Genomic DNA, 22,711 nt, shown 5'->3' on the forward strand with positions numbered 1-22,711 from the left:
GTAGTTACATCTATTAAGATTCTACAGTTCACACGTAGACTCGAGAAAATGTATTAATCCATCCATTAGGGAGAAGTATAAACCAGATATTTGGATTGTGAACAAAAGATGGAATGTGGGCTTCTGGGAAGACCAAGGAACGACATCACTATGAAAGGGCCACGGTGCCATTAAGCAGGGAGGATAAACAACCAGAATCCTTTCTATCATGGCAGACAGATAAGGCCGGGCAGCAGACAATAACTGGAGCCTGCACAAGAGAACATCAATTATTAAAGAACGCCTCACACATACAGGGCCCTATGTCAGCACTTTTTCTCCTTTACAAATAAACAAAGGGAAGTGTATGGCTTGTCTATATAATAAGAGATAATAATGTTATAATCTCTCTCCTGCTGCCAACGCCGATCAGGCTGACAGGTGTCCCTGGCAGAAAGGATTCTCACTATTTGTCACAGGCAATCACATGGGAAACAGATTATGTGAGGTGACTAGCCAATACATATAGTACCTTCCCTTATAAATGCATCCATGGAAACAAAACTTATAATAATGATATATGTGAGTGATTACAATATTAGAAAGAAAGGCTATGTTTATTGAAGAAACCTGTACATTATATAGGAGACTCTAGTACCCTGTTGGGCTCCTCTAGCCTGGATACAAGATGAGATACAGTTGGGTATAGAGGATACAGGTTCTGTATGGCGTCATGCAGCACATACACCACACGTTACAGATGGACCCTGTGGGCTCTCCATAAATCTCTATTACAGATTGCATAAACACTTGGGGGGACATTTACAAAGGTCCTGCCCGAGGGATATGCCAGGGAGAAAGCGCAGATTTGCACTTCTCCCTGGCGTGCACCTGCTGTACCCCCTGCTCGCCTGATGGCGTACAAGTATGCAGTCTAGATAAATCCCCCCAAAGTCTATGTGTATGGGGTGATGCAGAGAGACACAGCACTTGGCCAAAAACTATTAAAACTGTACGGCTGGTTAACAAAGCTATCTGCAATTATATATATATATATATATATATATATATATATATATATATATATATATATATATATATTTGCAGATAGCTTTGTTAACCAGCTACCTGTATATGATTTAATAGCAGTATTCAGACAACAAAATATTGAGTATTTTGCAGGACTGAAATACAGGTTTACACAAATGAGATGTTTATTGCGGCCCCTGCAGACCAAAGCTTTAGGCTCTAGGATAAGGGGCATGGGGGAGACGAATAGGAAAACTGGTTGAGCTACTATATGATGGGTGAGTCAGCAGTGCTGGGAAAGTGTTCAGATTGTGCTGGGAAATCATGACTGATTAGAAAACATCCGTACACCAAAAATGATAAAATAATATCAGCAGCATAAATTTACAGAGGGCAAAAATACATTGTGGGATTCTTCATAGTAACAAGAGAAAGATCTGGTTATCAATCCCAGCATATCAGGAGTAAAAATCAGCTTGTTGTTATATTGGCTATCTTCCCACATCATACTTTTTATGAAAAGAACGACTGTAGTTTTTATGATGCAATGATTCGCATTGAAGTCAATGCTATCAAAGCACGGTTGTTTGGCTATGGCCGTCGAAACAATGTTTATGTAATTTATTTCCATACGTGTTCCATAGACTTCAATGCAATTTTTCATGTAAAACAACCTGTGTTGTTTTTAGTGCCAAATACAAAGAGTTGTTTTCACGTAGGGGGAAAATAGCCTAAGGCCAGGTTCACACAACATGTTTTTTCAATAACGGCCGTTGTTGCAGAGTCCTGTCAGACTAATCTGATCGGCTTCTATGAAGAGGTAAGTTATAGACTGGACCTGGGGGAGGCTGTGGATGTTGTGTATCTGGACTTTTCAAAGGCATTTGATACTGTGCCGCATGAAAGGTTGGTCTACAAAATGAGGATGCTGGGACTCGGGGAAAACGTATGCAAATGGGTAAGTAACTGGTTGTGTGATAGAAAACAGAGGGTGGTCATTGATGGAAAATATTCAGATTGGGTTTTAGTTACTAGTGGGGTACCACAGGGGTCAGTGTTGGGTCCACTTTTTAATATTTTTATTAATGATCTTGTAGAGGGGCTACAGAGCAGAATCTCCATTTTTGCAGATGATACTAAACTGGGTAAAGTAATCAGCACAGAGGATGATAATATCATATTGCAGAGGGATTTGGAGAAGCTAGAGGCTTGGGCGGAGAAATGGCAAATGAAGTTTAATGTGGATAAATGTAAGGTAATGCAATTGGGCCGTAGAAATAATAAGTACAGTTATGTGCTAAATAATAAAACACTGGGTAAAACTACTTCCGAAAAGGACCTGGGGGTATTGGTGGACAGTAAACTCAACTTTAGTGATCAGTGCCAGGCAGTAGCTGCCAAGGCTAATAAAATAATGGGATGCATCAAAAAAAGGTATAGATGCTAAAGATGAGAACATAGTTTTGCCTCTTTATAAATCACTAGTCAGACAACATATGGAATACTGTGTACAGTTTTGGGCACCGGTATATAAGAAGGACATAGGTGAACTGGAGCGGGTGCAGAGGAGGGCAACAAAGGTCATTAAGGGAATGGGTGTGTTACAGTACCAGGATAGGTTATCACGCTTGGGGTTATTTACGCTAGAAAAAAAGACGTCTTAGAGGCGATCTAATCACAATGTACAAATATATGAATGGACAGTACAGAGATCTTTGTAGTGGTCTTTTTACTCCTAGGTCTGTAACAATGACAAGGGGGCATCCTCTACGTCTAGAGGAAAGAAGATTTCATCATCAGCATCGACGCGGGTTCTTTACTGTACGAGCGGTAAGACTGTGGAACTCTGCCACATGAGGTTGTCATGGCTGATTCATTAAATAAGTTCAAGGGAGGCCTGGATGCTTTTCTTGAACAATATAATATTACAAGTTATGGGCATTAGATTTCTGGTGATACGTTGATCCGGGGTTTGTTCTGGTTGCCATTGCAGTCGGGGGGGGGGGGGGGGGGGGGGGGAGTTTCTCCCTGTGGTGGGGCGGTTGTCTTCTGCCCCATAGGGGTTTTTCACCTTCCTGGATCGACACAGTAGGACTCTCCTAGGTTGAACCTGATGGACTCTTGTCTTCTTTCAACCTTGTTTACTATGTTACTATTAAAAAAATACATTTCATTGTTTTCTATAGAATCCCAGCTGGAGTGTGTACACTCCGGACAGGATTCCATGCGACCGCACAGAAAACTGCAGACAATGTAAAGTGCGGCTCCGGACTAATTGGAATGGCTAATTGGAACGTGGCGACACCCGTATGTGTCCGCACTCCAGTTCAAAAGAAATGAAGTTCATCCGGTTACTGCAGTACTGGCCGGGTTGAACTTCAAAGACATCGGTGGTTCTGTGACACTGCCGTGTCACAGAACGGCCACTGTCATTGTGTAAACTTAGCCTAAGGCTGAGTTCACACTACGTATATTTCAGTCAGTATATGTATATTTCAGTCAGTATTGTGGTCCAAAATATAGCAACCAAAACCAGGAGTGGATTAAAAACACAGAAAGGATCTGTCCACACAATGTTGAAATTGAGTGGATGGCCGCCATATAATTGCAAATATTTGCTGTTATTTTAGAACAACGGCTGTTATATTGAAATAATAGCCGTTATTTACTGTTATATGGCGGCCATCCACTCAATTTCAACATTGTGTGAACAGATCCTTTGTGTTTTTAATCCACTCCTGGTTTTGGTTGCAATACTGACTGAAATATACTGACTGAAATATACGTAGTGTGAACATAGCCTAAAAAGTGTATTCCCACCTCAGAGTGTTAAGACCCTATTACATGTAGCAATTATTGTGTAAAGATTCACTATAACAATTGATCACTAGTCAAAACCAGTGATTTAGTAGTGAACGATTCTGAGGTTATTAGAATGACCAATGCTGTTATGAACAATCATTTTTGTGCTGTTTTATGGTCGTAATTGTTCCTTAGGACAACCCATACAGCAGGTTTGATCTGCAAAGGACTTATTAGACAAACAGATATGTGAACAGTCGGCAAACCACCAATGATCATTTTTCAACATGTTGAAAGCCTTATTCACATGTTCAGTATTGTTTTCAAGTCCGTAGAGCCCTCCCACACAATTCGCTAAAAATTACGGATTGGGCACTCGTATTTCCGTAAATCCGCATTGGTTTGCATTCTTGTAATCTACTGATAGTGTGAATAGCCCAATAGACATCAATGTGCACTAATTCGAATATGGAAATACGGATCCGTAAAATACGGGGCGTGTGAATAAGGCCTAACAACTTTATGTTTGATGGTTGACCATTAGATGTTATTAAAGGGGCAGATAATCACTCATTTTCAGTCGTTATAGTGAATTTTCTAACGATAATCTCTGTGTAATAGGGCATTTATCCCCTATCCTATGGAAAGTGGATAACATAATAGCCACCTAAAGCTACCTTCTCTACATCTCCCATGTGCCTCGTTAAAACTGTAGAAATAACAAAAATCCCACCAATGGAAAGGTGCGTGCCTGAAGAGACAATCTGAGCAACTAAAGCTTCTGACGGCTCAAAATAACTTCAGAGAATCGGATATGCATATGGAGCGTAACAAATATGCTGCTATACATGGCGTTTCCAGGCAAACATCTCTCTAATGTATATATTGGTGACTGCTCATGTAGCCTGCGAGATGATTATGACTAGGGATAACTTCATGTGTTCACAGTATACTGATGACATCATCGGGGTTATCTTGTCTCACATCCTGCCTGGTTTCAATTGGGAGGATTAGTTTTGTGCATTTTATATCTTTACTATACACTCTGGAAATCTTTGCACCCGACTGCACATTTTTATCTCTAAGAAGTGACCTCTAAACATGACCGGCTTTCCCTTATCAATTCTACGTGAAAATGACACAGGTAAGCAGACACTAGACACTTGACTGACAGTAGACTTAACATCACGTGGCTTAAATCGTGGCCAACAACAAGCCTGCCGGCAGCTGAGGGGGCAAGTTACTAAATATTATTGGCTTACTTTAAATTGGTTAAATATTGCTGATTATTTAGTAACAATCCATTTTTTACCTTTCTTTTTCTGCCAGTTTATGTGTGAACATTGTGTTAGACAGTGTTTACAAGTTCTTTATATTTTTTTTCCCCTTTGAGGTGTTATGCTTAAGCAAAAATGACAAAAGTCCATTTGACGTGATACTGTAATTTACATGAACTTTTCACATGTTGTCTAGACATTTCAAGTTAGTCCCACTAGCTCCATCTATGATCCGTGGAAAACCATCTGTGATTACATCCATTTTTACATCCATTTTCCACTGATGTGGATCACATCACCCCAGTATGTATTCCACTCTGTGTATGCATCATGCTGAGCCTTGTTGTCCAGTCCCCTGTCATGCTAAACCTTGTAGTCACCTCTATGGCATGCTGGACCTTGTAGCACCCCTGTATATGGCATTCTGGGCTTTGTAGTCCCCCCAAACACTCCTGCCCAGACAGCTGCTGGCAGCGCATCCCTGGACTAGCAGGGGAGGCATGGAGTCGGCATACACATATTGACCTAAACACACATATTCTCCCAGCATTCATTCACCCTGGAAAGCCGGGAAAAGGAAGGAATAGTGGACTACACTGGATCAGGTCAATATGTGCATGTCGCCTCCATACCTCCTGACTAGAGATAAGCGAACCTTGAGCATGCTCGAGTCCGAACCCGAACTTTCGGCATTTGATTAGCGGTGGCTGCTTTAGTTGGATAAAGCCCTAAGGCTATGTGGAAAACATGGATATAGTCATTGGCTGTATCCACGTTTTCCAGACAACCTTAGAGCTTTATCAAAGTTCAGCAGCCCCCGCTAATCAAATGCCGAACGATCGGGTTTGGATAGACTTGAACCCGAACCCGGTTCGCTCATCTCTACTCCTGACCTTACAGCCCCGCTCGCCACTTCCCCTGCTGGTCCAGACAGAAGGGAGGGCAATATAGGGCTTGTGGGATGCGCTGTCAGCAGCTGTCTGGGAAAGGGGGGGGGGGACAGAAGCGGTGACAGGTGGCACGGGATCCATGTTTTTCACAGATTCCATGAATGCAGCGTTCGTGGAATCCGTGAAAAACATGGATCCCTCAGTTCTATTGGGAGATCCATGCTGTGATTCTGCTCTGCACTATAATCTGTCTTAGTTTTTTGCAGCATTGAATGGATGGATCATATGAATAGACTCATAGGATTCAATCCCCCCTAACATTGTCCGTGGCCTCAGTCCTCAGATCTGCTGCAATGATAAGTTATAGCTGGTAGAAGCACATAGCCATTTGCTACAGTTTTCTGCCACGATTCTGAACAAGGCCATGTTCAGAAAGAGTAAAGAAATTGAAAAATAAGGCTGTAATTTTAAGTGAAAAATACAGCCATACTTTCAGTGTAATAATGTGCACTGATGAAGCCAATGGGGAGTTGACCATCATGCACACACAGTACAGAAAAACATCTGTAATTGTGAACAGGCATAAAAATAATAAACATGCTCATTATTTACTGCCTGTTTATTTTTTTATCACATGTTCGCACATTGTTTTAATTTCACTCAAAATAACAGCCATATTCCTTATTTTATTTTACTGTGTATAAATATAGTCCACTGGATCGCAACAGATTTCACACTGCGAGTTCCGCAGCGACATCCGCTGTGATTCCCGATACTGTCATTTTCTATGGGTTTACATACTCGCAGCAGATTTTTCATTCTGCTGTATTTAACCTATCCCCCTTATCACTGAGCTGCCCTGCTAATGCGTTACCTTGCCACGCTCCCGGCGCCCTGACACTCAGCCAATCAGTGACTGCAGCGGGGCAGCGCACTGATTGGCTGAGCATGACGTCAGGGAGTCGGGAACCTTAGAAGCAAGCAGGAGCACAGAAAGGTAACGTATTAGCTGGGCAGCTCTGGGCTAATCCACGGTGATCCATTGGATCTCCTTCATTCAGATTGGAGACGGCAGCTACACGTGATCATTCACTTCACATGCCCCTTCTAGGTGTTATGACCTGTTCATAACTGATCCAGGTGAACCTATGTTTAGGTTCAACATTGTTCATCCCGCACATAAGCGCTTTGGGCCCTATTATCGTTCAGATTATCGTTAAATCGTTCGAATCTAAACGATAATCGTTTGGTTGAAATGCAGTTAACGATTAACGACCGAACGATAAATCGTTAATCGCTTTATAAGACCTGGACCTATTTTTATCGTTGCTCGTTTGCAAATCGTTCGCATTGAATAAGACGTCGTTCACAGTAGATACGAACGCAATAGCGAAGAGATAGCGAAGAAAAAACTATCGCAAATACGATCATAAGTAACGATTATCATTCCATGGAAATGAGTGAACGTTTTCAGGTCTTTCGCAATAGCGGTCGTTTGAGATCGTTAATCATTAACAATAATGCGAACGATAATCGTCCGGTGGAATAGGGCCCTTTCTCTTTGCTTTCTAACTATGAGAGTAATGGACAAAGCTAAGCACGTTTGGTGCCTTGTGCAGGTTAGACGCAATGGAGGACCTTTGGATAGGCCATTCTTGATGGAAAGAGTCCCTTGTCTGTATGTCTATCTGGGAATACTACAAGTGATCTGCACTGATTACAAGCTAAAGGTAAATGATCTAGCAATCATGTAGAGTTTGTTATCTTTGCTGTTTTTTGTGTATAATGAAGGTATTTAGCGGCTACCCCCGACCAGCTTGTTCTCGAATCCTCTGGATATTGCATAATAGTAAGTTCTACATTATGTTCATATGTGTCTTTTTTCCATCGGACTATATTACTATGTGAGTAATTTTCCATCCTTTAGAGACACTCTGACCTTGTTCACATAAAAACATAAAAGCTCTTTAGGGGTGGAAGGACCCAGCAAACAAATTTGCACAAGTGTTAATTTAGCGGCATCACGTCATTAGAATGAGGGAAGGCCAGGCGTGAAATGTAGACTTACATGGAAAATGAATCCAAAGCGTAAAGTAATCTTCTTTGCTAATTACTCTGGGGAAGAGACAATTAGAGCTGCGGAGGGTCAGATCTGACGACAGAGGGAAACGTGAGCATGGAAATCAAGTTTGCAGCTAGTTATCAGGGATGTCCTCTATGCTGCATGCAACTGAGAAGAATGGGGGGGGGGGGGGGGGGGGAGGTTCACCAGAGGTGCCGGAATCATTCCACTATGTAGAACTGCACTAAATAACGCATTCCACTAATAATCTATCAAGATCACTGAAGGTCAAATCATTACTATTCTCACAAACAGATACTTTGCTCTGTAGGCTATGTATGCTGTTGCAACTAACTTTCCTTTTGCATTTAAAATAAAAACATTGAGCAAGTTTACAAAAGGCCTTGATTAAAAATCTCCTACCATGTTGTTTCTGTAGCTGCTTTGCAGGGCTACACGTCTCCATGGTAACAGACTACAAACTGTGTAGTCTGGTTCTGTAGTCATATTCCTATCCACTGTGACTGTCCTTTAATTCAGGCTTAACTAAACTAACCCAGTAAAGAGACAAAAGGGAGAAACATACAACCGCAGGATTACACCAATAATTGGTTACAAAGGTGGACATCAAAAAATACGCCTTAGAATGGCTGGAGCTAAAATACCAGACAGCCCATGGATGACGGCATAAAAGGCATCATGCAAGTTCAGATTAATAAAAGCAAAGAAAAAAAGCCCTGTAAACAAACAGACCCATGAACAAAGAACAGCATTTTCTAAGGCCTTCTTTTACTGATTTAGTCCCTTACATCTTTATACCCACAACATACTAACTTTAATTTTTTTCTCTCTCTCTCGATAGAAAGAGAAAGATTAATATCTAGTCACAGCAAGAGAAAACTGAACAAAATATGGTGGAAAAAAAAAACTATCAAAGTCTAAGTGCGGAACAGGTAAAGTGGCGTCTGGTTAAGGGGGCCGGCATTTACATACTTGCAGTGGAATGAAAATTCTCTGGAGAGTATGTAACCCCATTCAAAATGACAGTAGCGGCGGTCGCAGTGGATTTAGCTGCGTCAAATCCGCTGAGATTCGTTGTGTGTGAAGCTGCCCTTAGGCATAGTATTTCCATCAGTTGTCTGGTCAGTCTTTTTTCAACCAAAACTAAGAGTTGAGCTGAAAACACAAAACTGTGCAAATCATTCCAATATAATTTTGCCCTTTCAGTTCCATTCCTGATTTTGGTTAAAAAAACTGACAGAAATACTATGTGCGAACATTCCCATATTGTGCAAAATGTTGACAAAACAAGCCCCAAGGGGAACAGGGCAAATGGACACACTATTTAGTCAGTAATGTGCACTCATTAACCATAACATGTGGTGTGGTTTTATTTGACCATTAGATGGTCTGGATATTTCTAATGTATGTACGGTTCTTGACAGCGGGTGGTCTGCAGATAACACTCCGTGAGTTGTCCATGCCAAAGGACCAATGGATCGGTGGTCAGCAAACCCTTATGACAATGTTTAAGACCAAAGAAAACTGATGTCCCTGAAGCCTCACAGTAAACATAGGACGGAGCTAACACTGTCTGACAGGAGCGGGGTAGAGAACAGGAGGCAGTTTTGTACACCACGGCATGAAGTGGCCAGACAGGATGGTTTACTAGCCAAACCACGTCTTTCTGGAAAAGACAATGAAAGGGGAATTTTAAGAGTCAGAGTCACACAAAAGGTGACATTTGCAGAGGAAGATATGAATGACGGGAGTCCAGACACAACCAATGAATAGGTTTTAGCATCTTGTTGTCTTTTTTAGGCAGGCTCTAACAATCAGTGTTAACCTTTTAGACTCTTGGGATCAGTCCACCGGCTTGTGATATTTTTATTTCTCTATTCGCTGCGTTCCACTATGAGGACGGTGAAGACAGGATGTTCAGGATTCAGCACTTGGCCTTTATTAGAAATTTCACTATTCATGAGAACAATAGGCAGTGCATTTGTCCAATGTCTGACAAAGGACCCATTTTCTTCAGTGAATTGTTGACAATTATAGCTGTGGCGGAAGCAGACATTTCTGTCTATTACCACTTCTGCCCTATAAACCACCATGTGCTATCAAACATTGGTGCTTATGACCAGAAGAGTCCAAATTAACAGGAGAAAACTCTGAAGGCGATGATGGGAAGAAAGCAAGCTTACTCTAAGCTCAGTCCACATGCAGGAAAAATGGTTCACCAGGGCAAATCTGCAGCCAAATCCACACGTGTATCCTGCGACATGTAAACTGATGTAGGCAATGACTGAAGTTTTATTTCTGAAGAATTTGTACTTTTTATGCTGCAAGAAAATAATCCTACTAAAACCTATTACTGCAGCATATAACATGGAATCTATTATTCTAGTGCAGCTAGAACTTTAAAATTTTAGCCCTTACATGCATTTCCCATTCCCATATATTTTTTAAGGGGTATTAGAGTTTACAGAAATAAACTCAAAACATCTGACAGTCCGATTGGACTGAAAGATGAAGCACCTAGAAACTTCTGTCATGTTCCTGATGCTCTTTCAGTGATGGACAGGAATCACAAAGGGCACTCTGACTGCTCTGCAGCTACAAAGCCCCATATACAGCAAGCTGCATTATCCTATGTCATGGGTCTCCAAACTGCGGCCCTCCAGCTGTTGCAATACTACATTTCCCATCATGCCTTGGCTGTTTGTAGACCCATGTCCTATGTGATCTGACAGCTGGAACTTTTTCAGCTCTACAACAGCTTTTCTATGGTATCAGGCCACACAGGCTAGCCTTCACTCCAACATACATCAATGAACTTTAGGTATCAATGACTCTTTCCCCGGGCACTTATTGTCCTTCCTTGGAGCACTTCTGGTAGGTACTAACCAATATATATCCGTAACAACCCCACAAAACTGTCCTTTCTGGAAATATCTGACCTAGTTCCTCAACTTATACTTTCCAACACATTATCTTCAATAATTGACTGTTCACTTGATAGACATTATTGTGAAGAGATAATCAATGTTATTCACCAACTGTTACTGGTGTTACGGCTGGTTTATATTATTTACTTCCATAGAATAAAAGCCTGTTCTGGTCATGTGATGATCGCACAGCCTTATGACTTGTTACAGTCCTGAGGAACAAAAAAGTCCGATTGAAGTACAGGAGGTTATTGAAATGACAACTAGAAGAAGGGGAGCTGAGAGATGGATGGGAAGCCATATTTTTCAGCTGCAAGAAAAGCCTTTAATGGTGACATGGTTTTGGCTAAACAGTAGTTTAACCATTGGTACCCAAATGCAATTTGAAATCTGCGATAAGTATCATGTCAGTGCGCTTCTAGTTGCATCACAACCGCAATACAGAAGATTGTTGGCAGAGACAGAACACTGGGTCCATCTAGTCTGCCCTACTAGTATTTCCTTTCTTATTATCTTAGGATAGATATATGTTTATCTCAGGTATGTCTAAGCCGAATGTACCACTAGGTACATCGCTTTGTTTTTTTTACATTAACAAACTGGCGCCGACATGCCAGTGACACAGTCCTTTTTTCGAACCGCTGCATCCGTGCATGCCACTGGTCTATTCCCAAGCACTGGCCCACCCCAGAGCACTGGAGATGCTGTCCCCTCTCCCCTCTGTGACGCGGCTCTATTAGACTCAATGGAGCCTCTTTACGCAGGAGAGAGAACAGGGTCACACTGGAGGCCAGCAAGCCTTCCTCCAGTGCTCCGGGGCAGGCCGGTGCTCGGGAATAGACCAGTGGTTTAAAAAAAAAAAATAGAACTTGCCACCGGCATCACCACACTGGGGATGTTAATATGAAAAAAACAAACAAAAGCGATGTGTCTGGTGGTACATTCACTTTAAATTCAGTTATTATGTATTTACCAACCACATCTGCGGGAAGTTTGTTCCAAGCATGTGCTACTCTCTCAGTAAAGTAAGATTTTGATGTTTCACCCCAACTAACATCTCACTGTGTACTATTGTTCTTAAATTGTTGTTGTTTTTTTTAAATTAAAAACACTTCCCTCCTGAACCTTATTTAGTTCTTTAACATATTTAAAGTGGCACTACCAGCAGGTTTGGGCCAATGAATCTGCTGATATCCCCCAGCTGCTGTTTACCTTCTGACCACAGTGCTGTTATTCCTATTTTGGTCTCTTCTGTTATAGTGGAGCTGTTTAATAATTTCAGATATGACCAAGAAATAGAGAAAATATTATCCTTTATTGTTGTATACAAAAATAAACTTTGTTAAAATGCATGTAAAGGGAGCTGGAGCTAATACAAATCTCCAACAAAGAGTGGATACAAGTAGGTTTAATCACAAAGTGCCAAATCACATAATATATAACAGTTAACAGAGAACCTACATACAAATATACTGGGTATTGGGCATATATTAGAAAAGATAGGTAAAATTCATAGTGAAAAAAGACAAGGATGAATACCACCAGAAGTTGTTAAATATTACCCATACATGTCCTTAGTACATTTGTCCACCTCATCACTCGCCCGACGCGCGTTTCGCGTGTTGCTTTATCGAGGGTAAAGCTACACGCGAAACGCGCTTTGGGTGAGTGGTGAGGTGGACAAATGTGATATGTGATATGATATACCTGACACCCTCCACCATTTTTGTAGCCCGTCTTTGGACCTGTTCTATTTTATCGATATCTTCTCCAGAACTGGACACAGTATTCCAGATATGGTCTCACTATACCTCTCTACTAGAGCTCCCTCTACCTATTGGAATATATGGACCTGTCTCTAGAGAATGGTTAGAAACTAATGCAATTGTATACTCTACAGTGTTATATACTAAGCTCTTATTTGTTAAAACCTTTAAACCCTTTAATTACAGTAGCATGCTGCTGAGAATAAGAAGCAAGAGAAACAGTTCACGTTATTTTATACTCAATTTGCTGAATTACAGGTAAAGACAAATCTCTATTCAGCTTGGAAAGCAAACAATACAAAACAAAAAAACCGACACCAAAACACTATTAAGCAACACAATAACCTGGGTGAAGGTGTTTTTTTTTTTTTTTTGTTTTTTTTTTTTTGGGGGGGGGGGGAGAATCCCATTCAATTATCCCATTCAATTAAACAAAGCCAAGTTGCAATACCAGAACACAACCGATGAACAGGTGTGGCTCTCTTCTGGGGGGAAAAAAACGCTGCCATGTTTTTCTAATAATGAGTGACCTGTTTACCAGGGAGGTAAAAGTATCCTGAAAAAGGCTTCCAGCTGGACATCCTTGCTCCTTTAGATCATTTCTATGTGCAAGGTTATTATCAAAGAGTTGACTGTTCCAAATGCTGTAAATGAACCGAGATAAATCATTGCCAAGATGCTATCAAATACAACAATGACGACAGTGACACCTGCAGGACAAATGTGGAATAACAGCCGCTCAAATTGGAGGATTACGAAAACATGGCAATTTTCTTCCACAAGTTGTGTACGGTATTGCACCTCACTAGTTCACTTCAATGGGTTTCATTGCTGAAATCAATTACACCCAAACGCTGTTTGCTCTGAATCATCCACTGCAAACGCAGAAAACAGGCAACTATACACAACAACAATGAATCAAAGCTGTCAGAGGTTTTGGGTGCTGTACGTTTGGGTGTTGAGACCCCATCACTTATACTATAACAGAGACTGAAGTGTTCTGCTGAGTATTTGGGGACGTGTGATAGTTGGTTTGTCAACTTTTTTTTTCATTTGGGTTCAGTCCATGTACAAGACACTCAGGGACTGAAACTAATTTTATATAACTCAATATTTAAAAAATTGCACCCTTAAAGGAATCCCATCACCTCTTCTGCCCTGCTTGTTTCAGTAAACCCTTGTATTCCCCATGAAAAAAACTATTCTGGATCACATATTCTTATAGCTCTGTGTTGTGCTGTTCCTCTTACCAGAAATATATAACTCAATACACCACCACCACACACGTTGGTAACACCCAGTTGGTTACATATTACTAGTAAGAGTAAAGGCCATATTACACAGAACGATTATTGGACGCCACTCTGGCAAGTAGAAATGGCAGCAGCAGACTGCCGCTATCCTCTGTAGGGCTGCCCAGACGATCTAATGATCACCCGGGTAGCCCCCCGCAGCTGCCCGCGCCCCCCTCCCCAGCTCTCACCTGCCGCGTGTGGTGGCGCTGGCAGTGAGTGGGGTCCGAGGAACAAATAAGTGCTTACAGCGCTCATTTGCTCCTCACAGTCACCCCGTGTAATAGGGGCTTAACAGAGGAGCAGCACAACACAGAGCTATAAAAATAAGTGATCCATTTTTGTTATTTCATAGGTATTGAATGTTTTTGCTAAAACACACAGGTAAGGATTGGTGACAGGTCCTCTTTAAGGCGGCCAAACATCTTAGAGAAACATTAGCATAACCTGCCATATTCAACAGCAGTGGACATTTACTGTGCATGGTGATGGCAGATACTGAGGAAAAGGATGGTCGGGAATGCTAGATCTTAGCAGGCCTGACCTTTTGTTCTCAAGGGAGATAAGCCGGTGACAGGTGGATGGCAGCCACTTACTCCCCTCACATCACTGATAGAAACATTCACGCTTGACTGTATAAGAGGGTTGAGAGTAATAGATGTCAGTGATCAGCTTTCTAGCTGTATGGTCACCTATGGTGTTCCTCAGAGAATGAATGAAATAAACAGGTTTTGAATATTGATGACCATCTCGTGTTAGTACAAGGCTGGTCAAAACCCAGGAGTCATGCTGTCTTCTGTACATTTTAGAGGTGGCAAGAACATTCAAACGATTTATTCAATAGTAACGCCCTGTGCCACAGACTTGGACTGGTCTCTACAACAGAGCATGCAGAGCAGAGAACTCAAGCATGCTCCAGCCTGATCAGTCGGCATTTAAAAACCGGTGGCTGAAGAAGTTGGATGCAGCCCTAGGAAGTCCATAGGCTGAATCCATGTTTTCCTGGACTCTCTAGGCAGGGCCGTACTACCAGCTGCTGCTGCCCTAGGCACTAAACCCGAAGACGCCCCATCTTCTCTCACAAATTAGCATCAGGATTTTCTAGTTTCTGATAATCATACTGATATCTGATCAGTCTTAGGCTGTGTTCCCACATTTACTTTACGTCACCACATGCAGCTGAAACCAGACGTATGGCGAATAATCCTGGTAACAGCACATGACTACTGAGGAAGAAATGGGAGCCTGGATTCGGCCACATGTATGGAATTCTCACCACAGGATTGACAGATTGGTAGGTAATAGCTCCAGCTGTCACATTTACCACTGCTACACCAGCCCCGACCAATACCGCTATACTGTGACTGGATGACACCACCATACCAGACCTGAATAATACCGCCACACCGTGTGAATGGATAACACCATCATGCCAGACCTGAATAATACCGCCCTACTGTAACTGGATAACACCACCATACCAGACCTGAACAATACCGCCATACTGTGACTGGATAACACCGCCACACCAGACCTGACCAATACCATTATACTGTGACTGGATAACACCACCAAACCAGCCCCGACCAATACCGCCATACTGTGACTGGATAACACTGCCACACCAGGCCTGAATAATACCGCCATACCGTGTGACTGGATAACACCGTCATGCCAGACCTGAATAATACCACCCTACTGTAACTGGATAAATGGATAACACCACCATACCAGACCTGAATAATACAGCCACACCGTGTGAATGGATAACACCGCCATACCAGACCTGAATAATACCGCCCTACTGTAACTGGATAACACTGCCATACTAGACCTGAACAATACCACCGATACTGACAAGTCTAACAGGAGGTGGGAAACGAAAAAAATAAAAAACAAAAAAGTTGCTTCTGCTCCCTGGTGCTGGTGGTGCTCTAGGCACTGGACCACAGGTGCCTAGTGGCTTGCTCCAGTCGTGCTCTTCTCTATTCTCTTCTTGTACCATGTAGTAGAGAATCCAAATGACGGAGTTGCAGAAAAATGTTTATTCTCCTTTTACAAAATCATTTTCTATAACAAGAAGCAATTTGTTACAACTCCGATGTCTTGGATTCTAAATATAGAAGAACTACTACATAATATTAGAACCTGTCAATCACATGTAAGCAATGTGCGTTCAGGTATAGGGAGCTATAGCCATCATGTTATAACACACAGGATGGAGTGGAAAGCATAAAAGCCAGAACCCATAAGAACGAGTACAAGGAACATGACAAGTTTTAAGAATCTCCACAGCTCCACTCAGGGAAATTTCAATCATGTCCCTCATTAACAATTATGTGTGAACAGTCAGGACATGAAGCCTCTCCTATTAATCATAGACTTCTCATTAATAGGGGACAGCTGTGCCAATGTCTAGTTACACAAAAAAAGTGTTATTTGTAGTTCCCGATCAGATGCCAGACACGAATATGTTGTTTGGGCTATAGAACATGTACGCAGTGACAAATCGGCAAGAATCCTTGTAAAACCAGTCCCTGTGACTAGGTAACCTGAAATGGCAGTGTGCTGCCTCCTAATGGAGACTGGGGGGAATTCACAAGAAGAAATTTCTAGAGCAGCGGAGGAGATTTTACTGAGATTACAGCTACAGAATAGGTGCAATTGTATTATTAAAGTCACCTTTTCACGATGCAAAAACAGCTTTCATTTTCAGACACATAGTCCCAGTCCTGACTTTTATGTCCAAAGTATTAGGTGCTCAGGTAACATCTGCTGGATGAGGGTTTCGAAAGCTAAACCGGCAGCTACAAACTAGAATTTCTAAGTAGTTGTCTTTCTGATCAACCCCTTTAATAATCCAATTATATATAGAACAAGTTTGCATTAAGCTAAAGAAAACCTGTCCGGCACAGCAGCCCCAGGACCTGACAGCTGGGGAGAAGAATGTCCTGAAGTGGTTTCCCTGTACTTTATGATGAATTCTACCTGCTGTGAATCAAGCCTGACCGGGCCAGAATAGGGCACTGTGGGTGAGATTGGAAGCTGCTACTGTATCTGGATGGCAGTCAGTTGTATATGGCACGCGCTGAGTTGCTTTATATCCCTACGCAGCATTGCCTAAAGCATAAGAGAATGGTGTCAGAACGCTGTTCTCCTCACCTGTCAGATCCTGGGGCTCGTTTGAAGCACCAGGGAACTAACGCGTTCTCTTTAACATATAGAAAAAACAAAAATACTTCCCACAAACAAATGTTATTAGTCTCAAGCACGCAGAATGATACCGCTTTACAATAAGTGCACAGTGATTACAATTACCACCTCTATCAGACACATCCATGCATTACCTAGACAGCCGAACAATCTCAATGAGGACTTTCTGATTGGTTATGGACACCTTTGAAAAGTAATTATGTTTCTTTTGTCTGTATGTATTAAAATGTTTGCTTGCTTTTGCTTATACAGCCCCTGCAGCTTTCTGTATAAGCTCTATTGTCTTTTTTTTGTATACAACCCTTATGATTCTCCCATACAAACTGCCTTCTATCTGCTCTCCTCTCTTTAGCCTGAGTGACCTACCAGTGATTCTCTTTCCACAATGTGCCCACACTTCTGCTATATCTCTAGCATTGATGTATTTATTATATCTTTCTTTTCTTAGCAGATAAAAAGTAGTACATTTCTAATAAAGGATAAAAAGGAGAAATACTTGTACTTCTTATGTAACTTGGAGCTGGCATTTTTTACTAGTGTCCCTCTCTGCTGCCAGCGGTCAGTTGTCCTTGAACTATTTCGTACTTTTATGTTGTCTCCAGAACACAGGACACACAGAGAAGAAGAGATCCTGCTCCCCGAAATCTCTACAGCACACCCTCAGAAGCAGCATGGAGTTCTTTATAGAGCAATATAGAGTAGTATAAGCTGCACATCTGGCACTTAGATGAGACAGGGCACTTATTAGATGCTTCAGCTATGTCCCTGCCCCCCTTTCCACAGACTTCTATAGGCATAGTGAACTACGGGTATATGATCAGTGCAAAAGGCAGGGGAAGAAGAGAAAATGTTTTTTGTTTTGTTTAATGATAAATTGCAAAGTTTCTTATATCTTCTTGCGTTATGCAAAAGAATAAAAGTAAAAGCTCCTATAGATGAAATAAGAAAGGTCTTACCGCTAGAACGATTTTTCCTGTTGGATTTTCCGCCACTAAGAAGCATCTTCAGACTGTTTCGGAACATGTCTGCATTACTAGTCTCACGTCAGGCAGGAATCTAAAATACAAAAGACTTTGTGTCAAAATTTTAATATTTACAAATGATGGACAACGTTCAGACTACACAATAACCCATAGCTTATTAAAAATACATAAAGTATATTAATATTTTACTATATTTGTTGTTTGTTCTATATCTTTAGTACTATTGGTTGTGAAGGCCCTGCTGCTGGTTGCCCTCAGGATCAATCCCTGCATGGCTTAAAGCATAACAAAATTTGAGGCTGCAAAGACTTCAGAAACCGTACAAAAAAACAAAACCTAAGACGTTTGCTCCTCGCCCAGTCGTGTGCCTGTAAGGTGTAATTACATAGCCTCTACTTTCTGAAAAGGGAACATTAATAGAGGGATCAATTACACAGATATCCCCTGCCAGTCACTCCTCTCGTAGGCTGTAAAACAAGGATTAAGTGGAACACTTCAGAATTAGGGACTATTTCACTACAGTTCCGCCTCCCTTGGACGCAACCCTCTAGGCTCAATGCCAGGGCTTAACTGAACACACAGCAAGGGCAACAGGATCACTGTTCAGCCCAATGAGACACAATGTTTAATCCCTTCTGACAGGACATGACAGCACAACAGGCCAATAATTCATGTCTAAACCTAACCCTGCTATTTCCTTCAGTGGAATCCCGGGATTTCTAGTAACCAGAGGATCTCATGAAATTAAAGACACTGAATCCTGAAAGCCGAGGGTGAAAAAAAATGACTGCTTTGGGCATAAAATGTCCAGAAAGAGATTGTCACATCCCATACAGAGGAAAGCATAGGGAAAGAGCGCTCTGGTAGAGCTGGAGGAAAGCCATCCTGAAGAGGCTCCACGCAAGGCATGCGGCGTATGAATTGAATATGATAAATATAAAATAACCGATTTGATGGACACTTCAGTAATCAACAGCCTTCATGTTTTTAGCCGCATTTGTATCTTAAAATATAATGCAACAGATGCGGTACGACAATGACTGTGTATCTGTGTGCGCAGCAGGCAACAGCACAATTTGTTTTTACTAAGAAGAAAAACCCAGGACACTGCAGTTAATTGTGCAGCTTGTGGGCCATGGAAGAACATCCTGTCAGGAACAAACCACTAAAATGATCATTTGTAGAAAAACACTGCAGAGAGCCATCTGAAGCCGAGCCCCACTTTAGTACTGTTCTCAGCTTATTCACAAGCGGCATTCAGCACCATCATATTACATTAGACAGCCTGTAACATTAGGAACTATTAGAATGTATAGCGCCACAACAGATGTTAAAGACATGTCATAGTATGGAGGGGAGTGACTAGAGCAAAAAGAAGAAAAAGTATTCTTCATCTAGTCTCCATGGCCCAACACAATCATCAGGGTATTCAGGGAATAAGGTCCACCGGTAACCACCTTGATCCCTCAGTTCTATAGATATACAGTAAGGCCAACTATATCAATCCAAGGGAAGTTTGTTGGTCCCCCTGTCACAGTGCAGGGGAATATTAACACCTGATTTTCATATATACAGTGGTACCTCAGTTCTCGAACTGCTCAGAACTCAAACAGCATTTTCAAGGAAAGTTTACTTTGGTTCTCGAACTCTTGCTCGGTTCCCAAACACTTTTCGGGCCCCCAGTCTTGAAGTACAGTAATACCGCGGTATACGAACGGAAATTTAGCTGCAAGTAACGTTCAAACTTTGCTTGGTATCTGACCGTTTTTGCGAGCGTGGATTGTGGGTTGTACCTGGTAAGTTTAACACTGGTGAGGCTTCACATACAGTACAGTACTGTATACGACTGCTGGAGTGCATATACAGTACAGTAGTAGTACAGTTAGTGCACCACCATCCCCCATCTGTTACAGTGCTGGGTGGGGGTGGGGGGCACCATACAGTAAAGGATGATAGAGGAGTTGGTGACTACTGTTCTATAATTGCTGGTTCTGTTGAATGTTTCTTGTATATAATGCACTGTACAGTATATAGTGTTGCTCTGTTCTGTACTGTAGAGATTAAACTGGGCACTTTTCAATGTAATAGATGGGTACTATAGTTAATTATTGGTGGGTGCTCGAACCAACTAAACACATTTACATTATTTCCTATGGGAAGACACTGCTCAGTTCTCAAACTGCCTTCCTGGACCAATTAAATGAGAAATTTGGTGAAAATCTTTATTAAAGTATTGTATTGCCCCCCAAAAGTTATCCAAATCCCCAATATACACTTAGTATGGGACATGCACATAAAGTACTTTTTTCCCTGCACTTACTACTGCATCAAAGCTTTACTACCTGGATAAAATGGTGATGTCACGAGCCGACTCCCAGAGCTGTGCGGGCTGTGGTTCCCACTTTTCTATTCATTTCGAGGTGGAATAACCGAGGAATGATACAACAAAAGGTTCAGTGAACAACAAGAGTGCTCATGATCCTTTTCTTCTCTTTTCCCTGTAAGCAGGTAATACTGGAGAAGGTACTGTTAGGAGGAGATTTACTATATTCCCAGACACACTTCACCGGCACAACACCAAGCTAGTCTCACATAGTAGTGTTCATTCATATATGCCCAGTATATCATCCTAGGTGATGCTCAGCTCCATAGACAGATCCCCAAAACAATAAAGAAGAAGAGTCCAGCAGCAATCTCCATATACAGAAGATTCTTTATTGCAAACTTGTGAGACTTGAGGACGCACCAACTTCCTACCTACGACTGTTTTACACGCTCCAGTGCTTTGTCAAGACTTGTCTGTATATGGTGAGTGCTGCTGGACTCGACACAGCTACGCCAGATTCACATACAGACAAATAATTACATCACAGAAGCAAACATACAATCTGCATGTACTACATATTGCTGCAAGTTTCATAAGGGAACCCATAATGCAAAAATCACCATTATGGCTATAAATAAGCTTCTATATGCTTCTATATGCCCCCCGCCACTGTTTTCAGAACATTTAAAGCGTAACTGTCATTTCAGGGCCATTTTTCTGAAAACATTAAATATCAACAGTACAAGCGATTTTAAGAAACTCTGTAATAGGTTTTATGTACTAATAGAGTTTCCTTCTGGACAGAAAAAGCAATCTCCCAGCCTCCCCCCTCACATCAAATGAAGCAGGATTTCTGTCTCCATTATGTGGCTATGGAGAGGGGAGGGGCTGTTAGGAGTGACTGAGCACGGAGCAGTCCTGCACAGCACAACACCCTGCAATCTTCTCTCAGTAAGTTCATAGATAAGCACTGACCTTTCTGACACCTGAATTTAGCGTTTTAGGTGCCCAGACAGTGTACAAACAGCTGACCTTCATGTCACCTCTTCCTGCTCCCTCATCTCCCTCAGCCCCTCCCCCCTTCATAGGCTTACAATGGAGAGAGCAGAGCCCGTCTTCACTGGCTTCTCTGTAATGAAGACGTGTTTGCCTGATAATGCACAGATAAGAAGTCAGGGGGGGAGGCTGGGAGATTGCTTCTTGAGTACAGAAGGAGGCTTTTTTGGCTGATGAAACGTTTATAGCGTTTACTTATGTGCCCAAAAAACAGAGCTGGGGCATATACAAGCTTATATATAGCTGTAACAGGGATTTTTGCATGATGGGTTCTCTTTAAAGGATTGAAATTTGTGAGGGAAAACTAGCAAATCCTTCTTGCCGCTATATACAAGGACCATATAGGCTTCTACATGGAGGTGGTACAGTGAAGTCCGAGATGTGTATTCTGGCCTCTTCCTTGAGAGAATCACTCCCAGGAACAGGGGCGGCTCCAGGTTTCTGCAGGCCCTTGGGCGACAGAGCCTCAGCGGGCCCCTCATTACTGACTGACACACACAAACGACTCACTGACACGCACACACACATCACTCACTGACACGCACACACATCACTGACTGGCACACACGCATATCACTGACTGGCACACACGCATATCACTGACTGGCACACACGCATTTCACTGACTGGCACACACGCATTTCACTGACTGGCACACACGCATTACTGACTCGCACACACACACACACACAAACACATTACTGACTGGCGCGCGCATGCACACGCACGCACATACAAACACACACAAACACATTACTGACTGGCGCGCGCACGCACAAACACACACACACACACACACACACTACTGACGCTGTCCCTGCCCAGGAAAATACATTATCCCAAAGAGGTTTCCTTCTATATACATGGACATCAATGTACAGAATGTGCCAATATGGCTAAATCTAAATAGAGCTGCATAGATCCACTAACCTTTGCCATCTCAGTTACTTTCTTGTACTGTACATATTACTACATAGCGAGTACTACAAACCTTTCCATTATGCAATGTTACTTCAGTAAAACCTGAATTTCCAGGAATGGTAAAAAATGTGGCGCATCAGTACATCCCTTTCATCAGCCTCATTTGT

General features: G+C 42.0%; 1 protein-coding gene across 3 annotated transcripts in view; it reads right to left on the reverse strand.

Annotated features, from left to right (window-relative positions):
- Window positions 1-22,711, reverse strand: part of TANC2 (tetratricopeptide repeat, ankyrin repeat and coiled-coil containing 2) — a 355,778-nt gene that overhangs the window by 169,590 nt on the left and 163,477 nt on the right. For all 3 annotated transcript variants that reach the window (XM_069953551.1, XM_069953549.1, XM_069953550.1), the window contains exon 3: window positions 18,215-18,314. In XM_069953551.1, the coding sequence (XP_069809652.1) occupies window positions 18,215-18,281 (67 nt within the window). In that variant the 5' untranslated portion in view covers window positions 18,282-18,314. The remainder of the gene's footprint in view (window positions 1-18,214; window positions 18,315-22,711) is intronic.

Source organism: Dendropsophus ebraccatus, chromosome 14, assembly GCF_027789765.1.
Source record: "Dendropsophus ebraccatus isolate aDenEbr1 chromosome 14, aDenEbr1.pat, whole genome shotgun sequence".
Classification (NCBI taxonomy): Eukaryota; Metazoa; Chordata; class Amphibia; order Anura; family Hylidae; genus Dendropsophus; species Dendropsophus ebraccatus.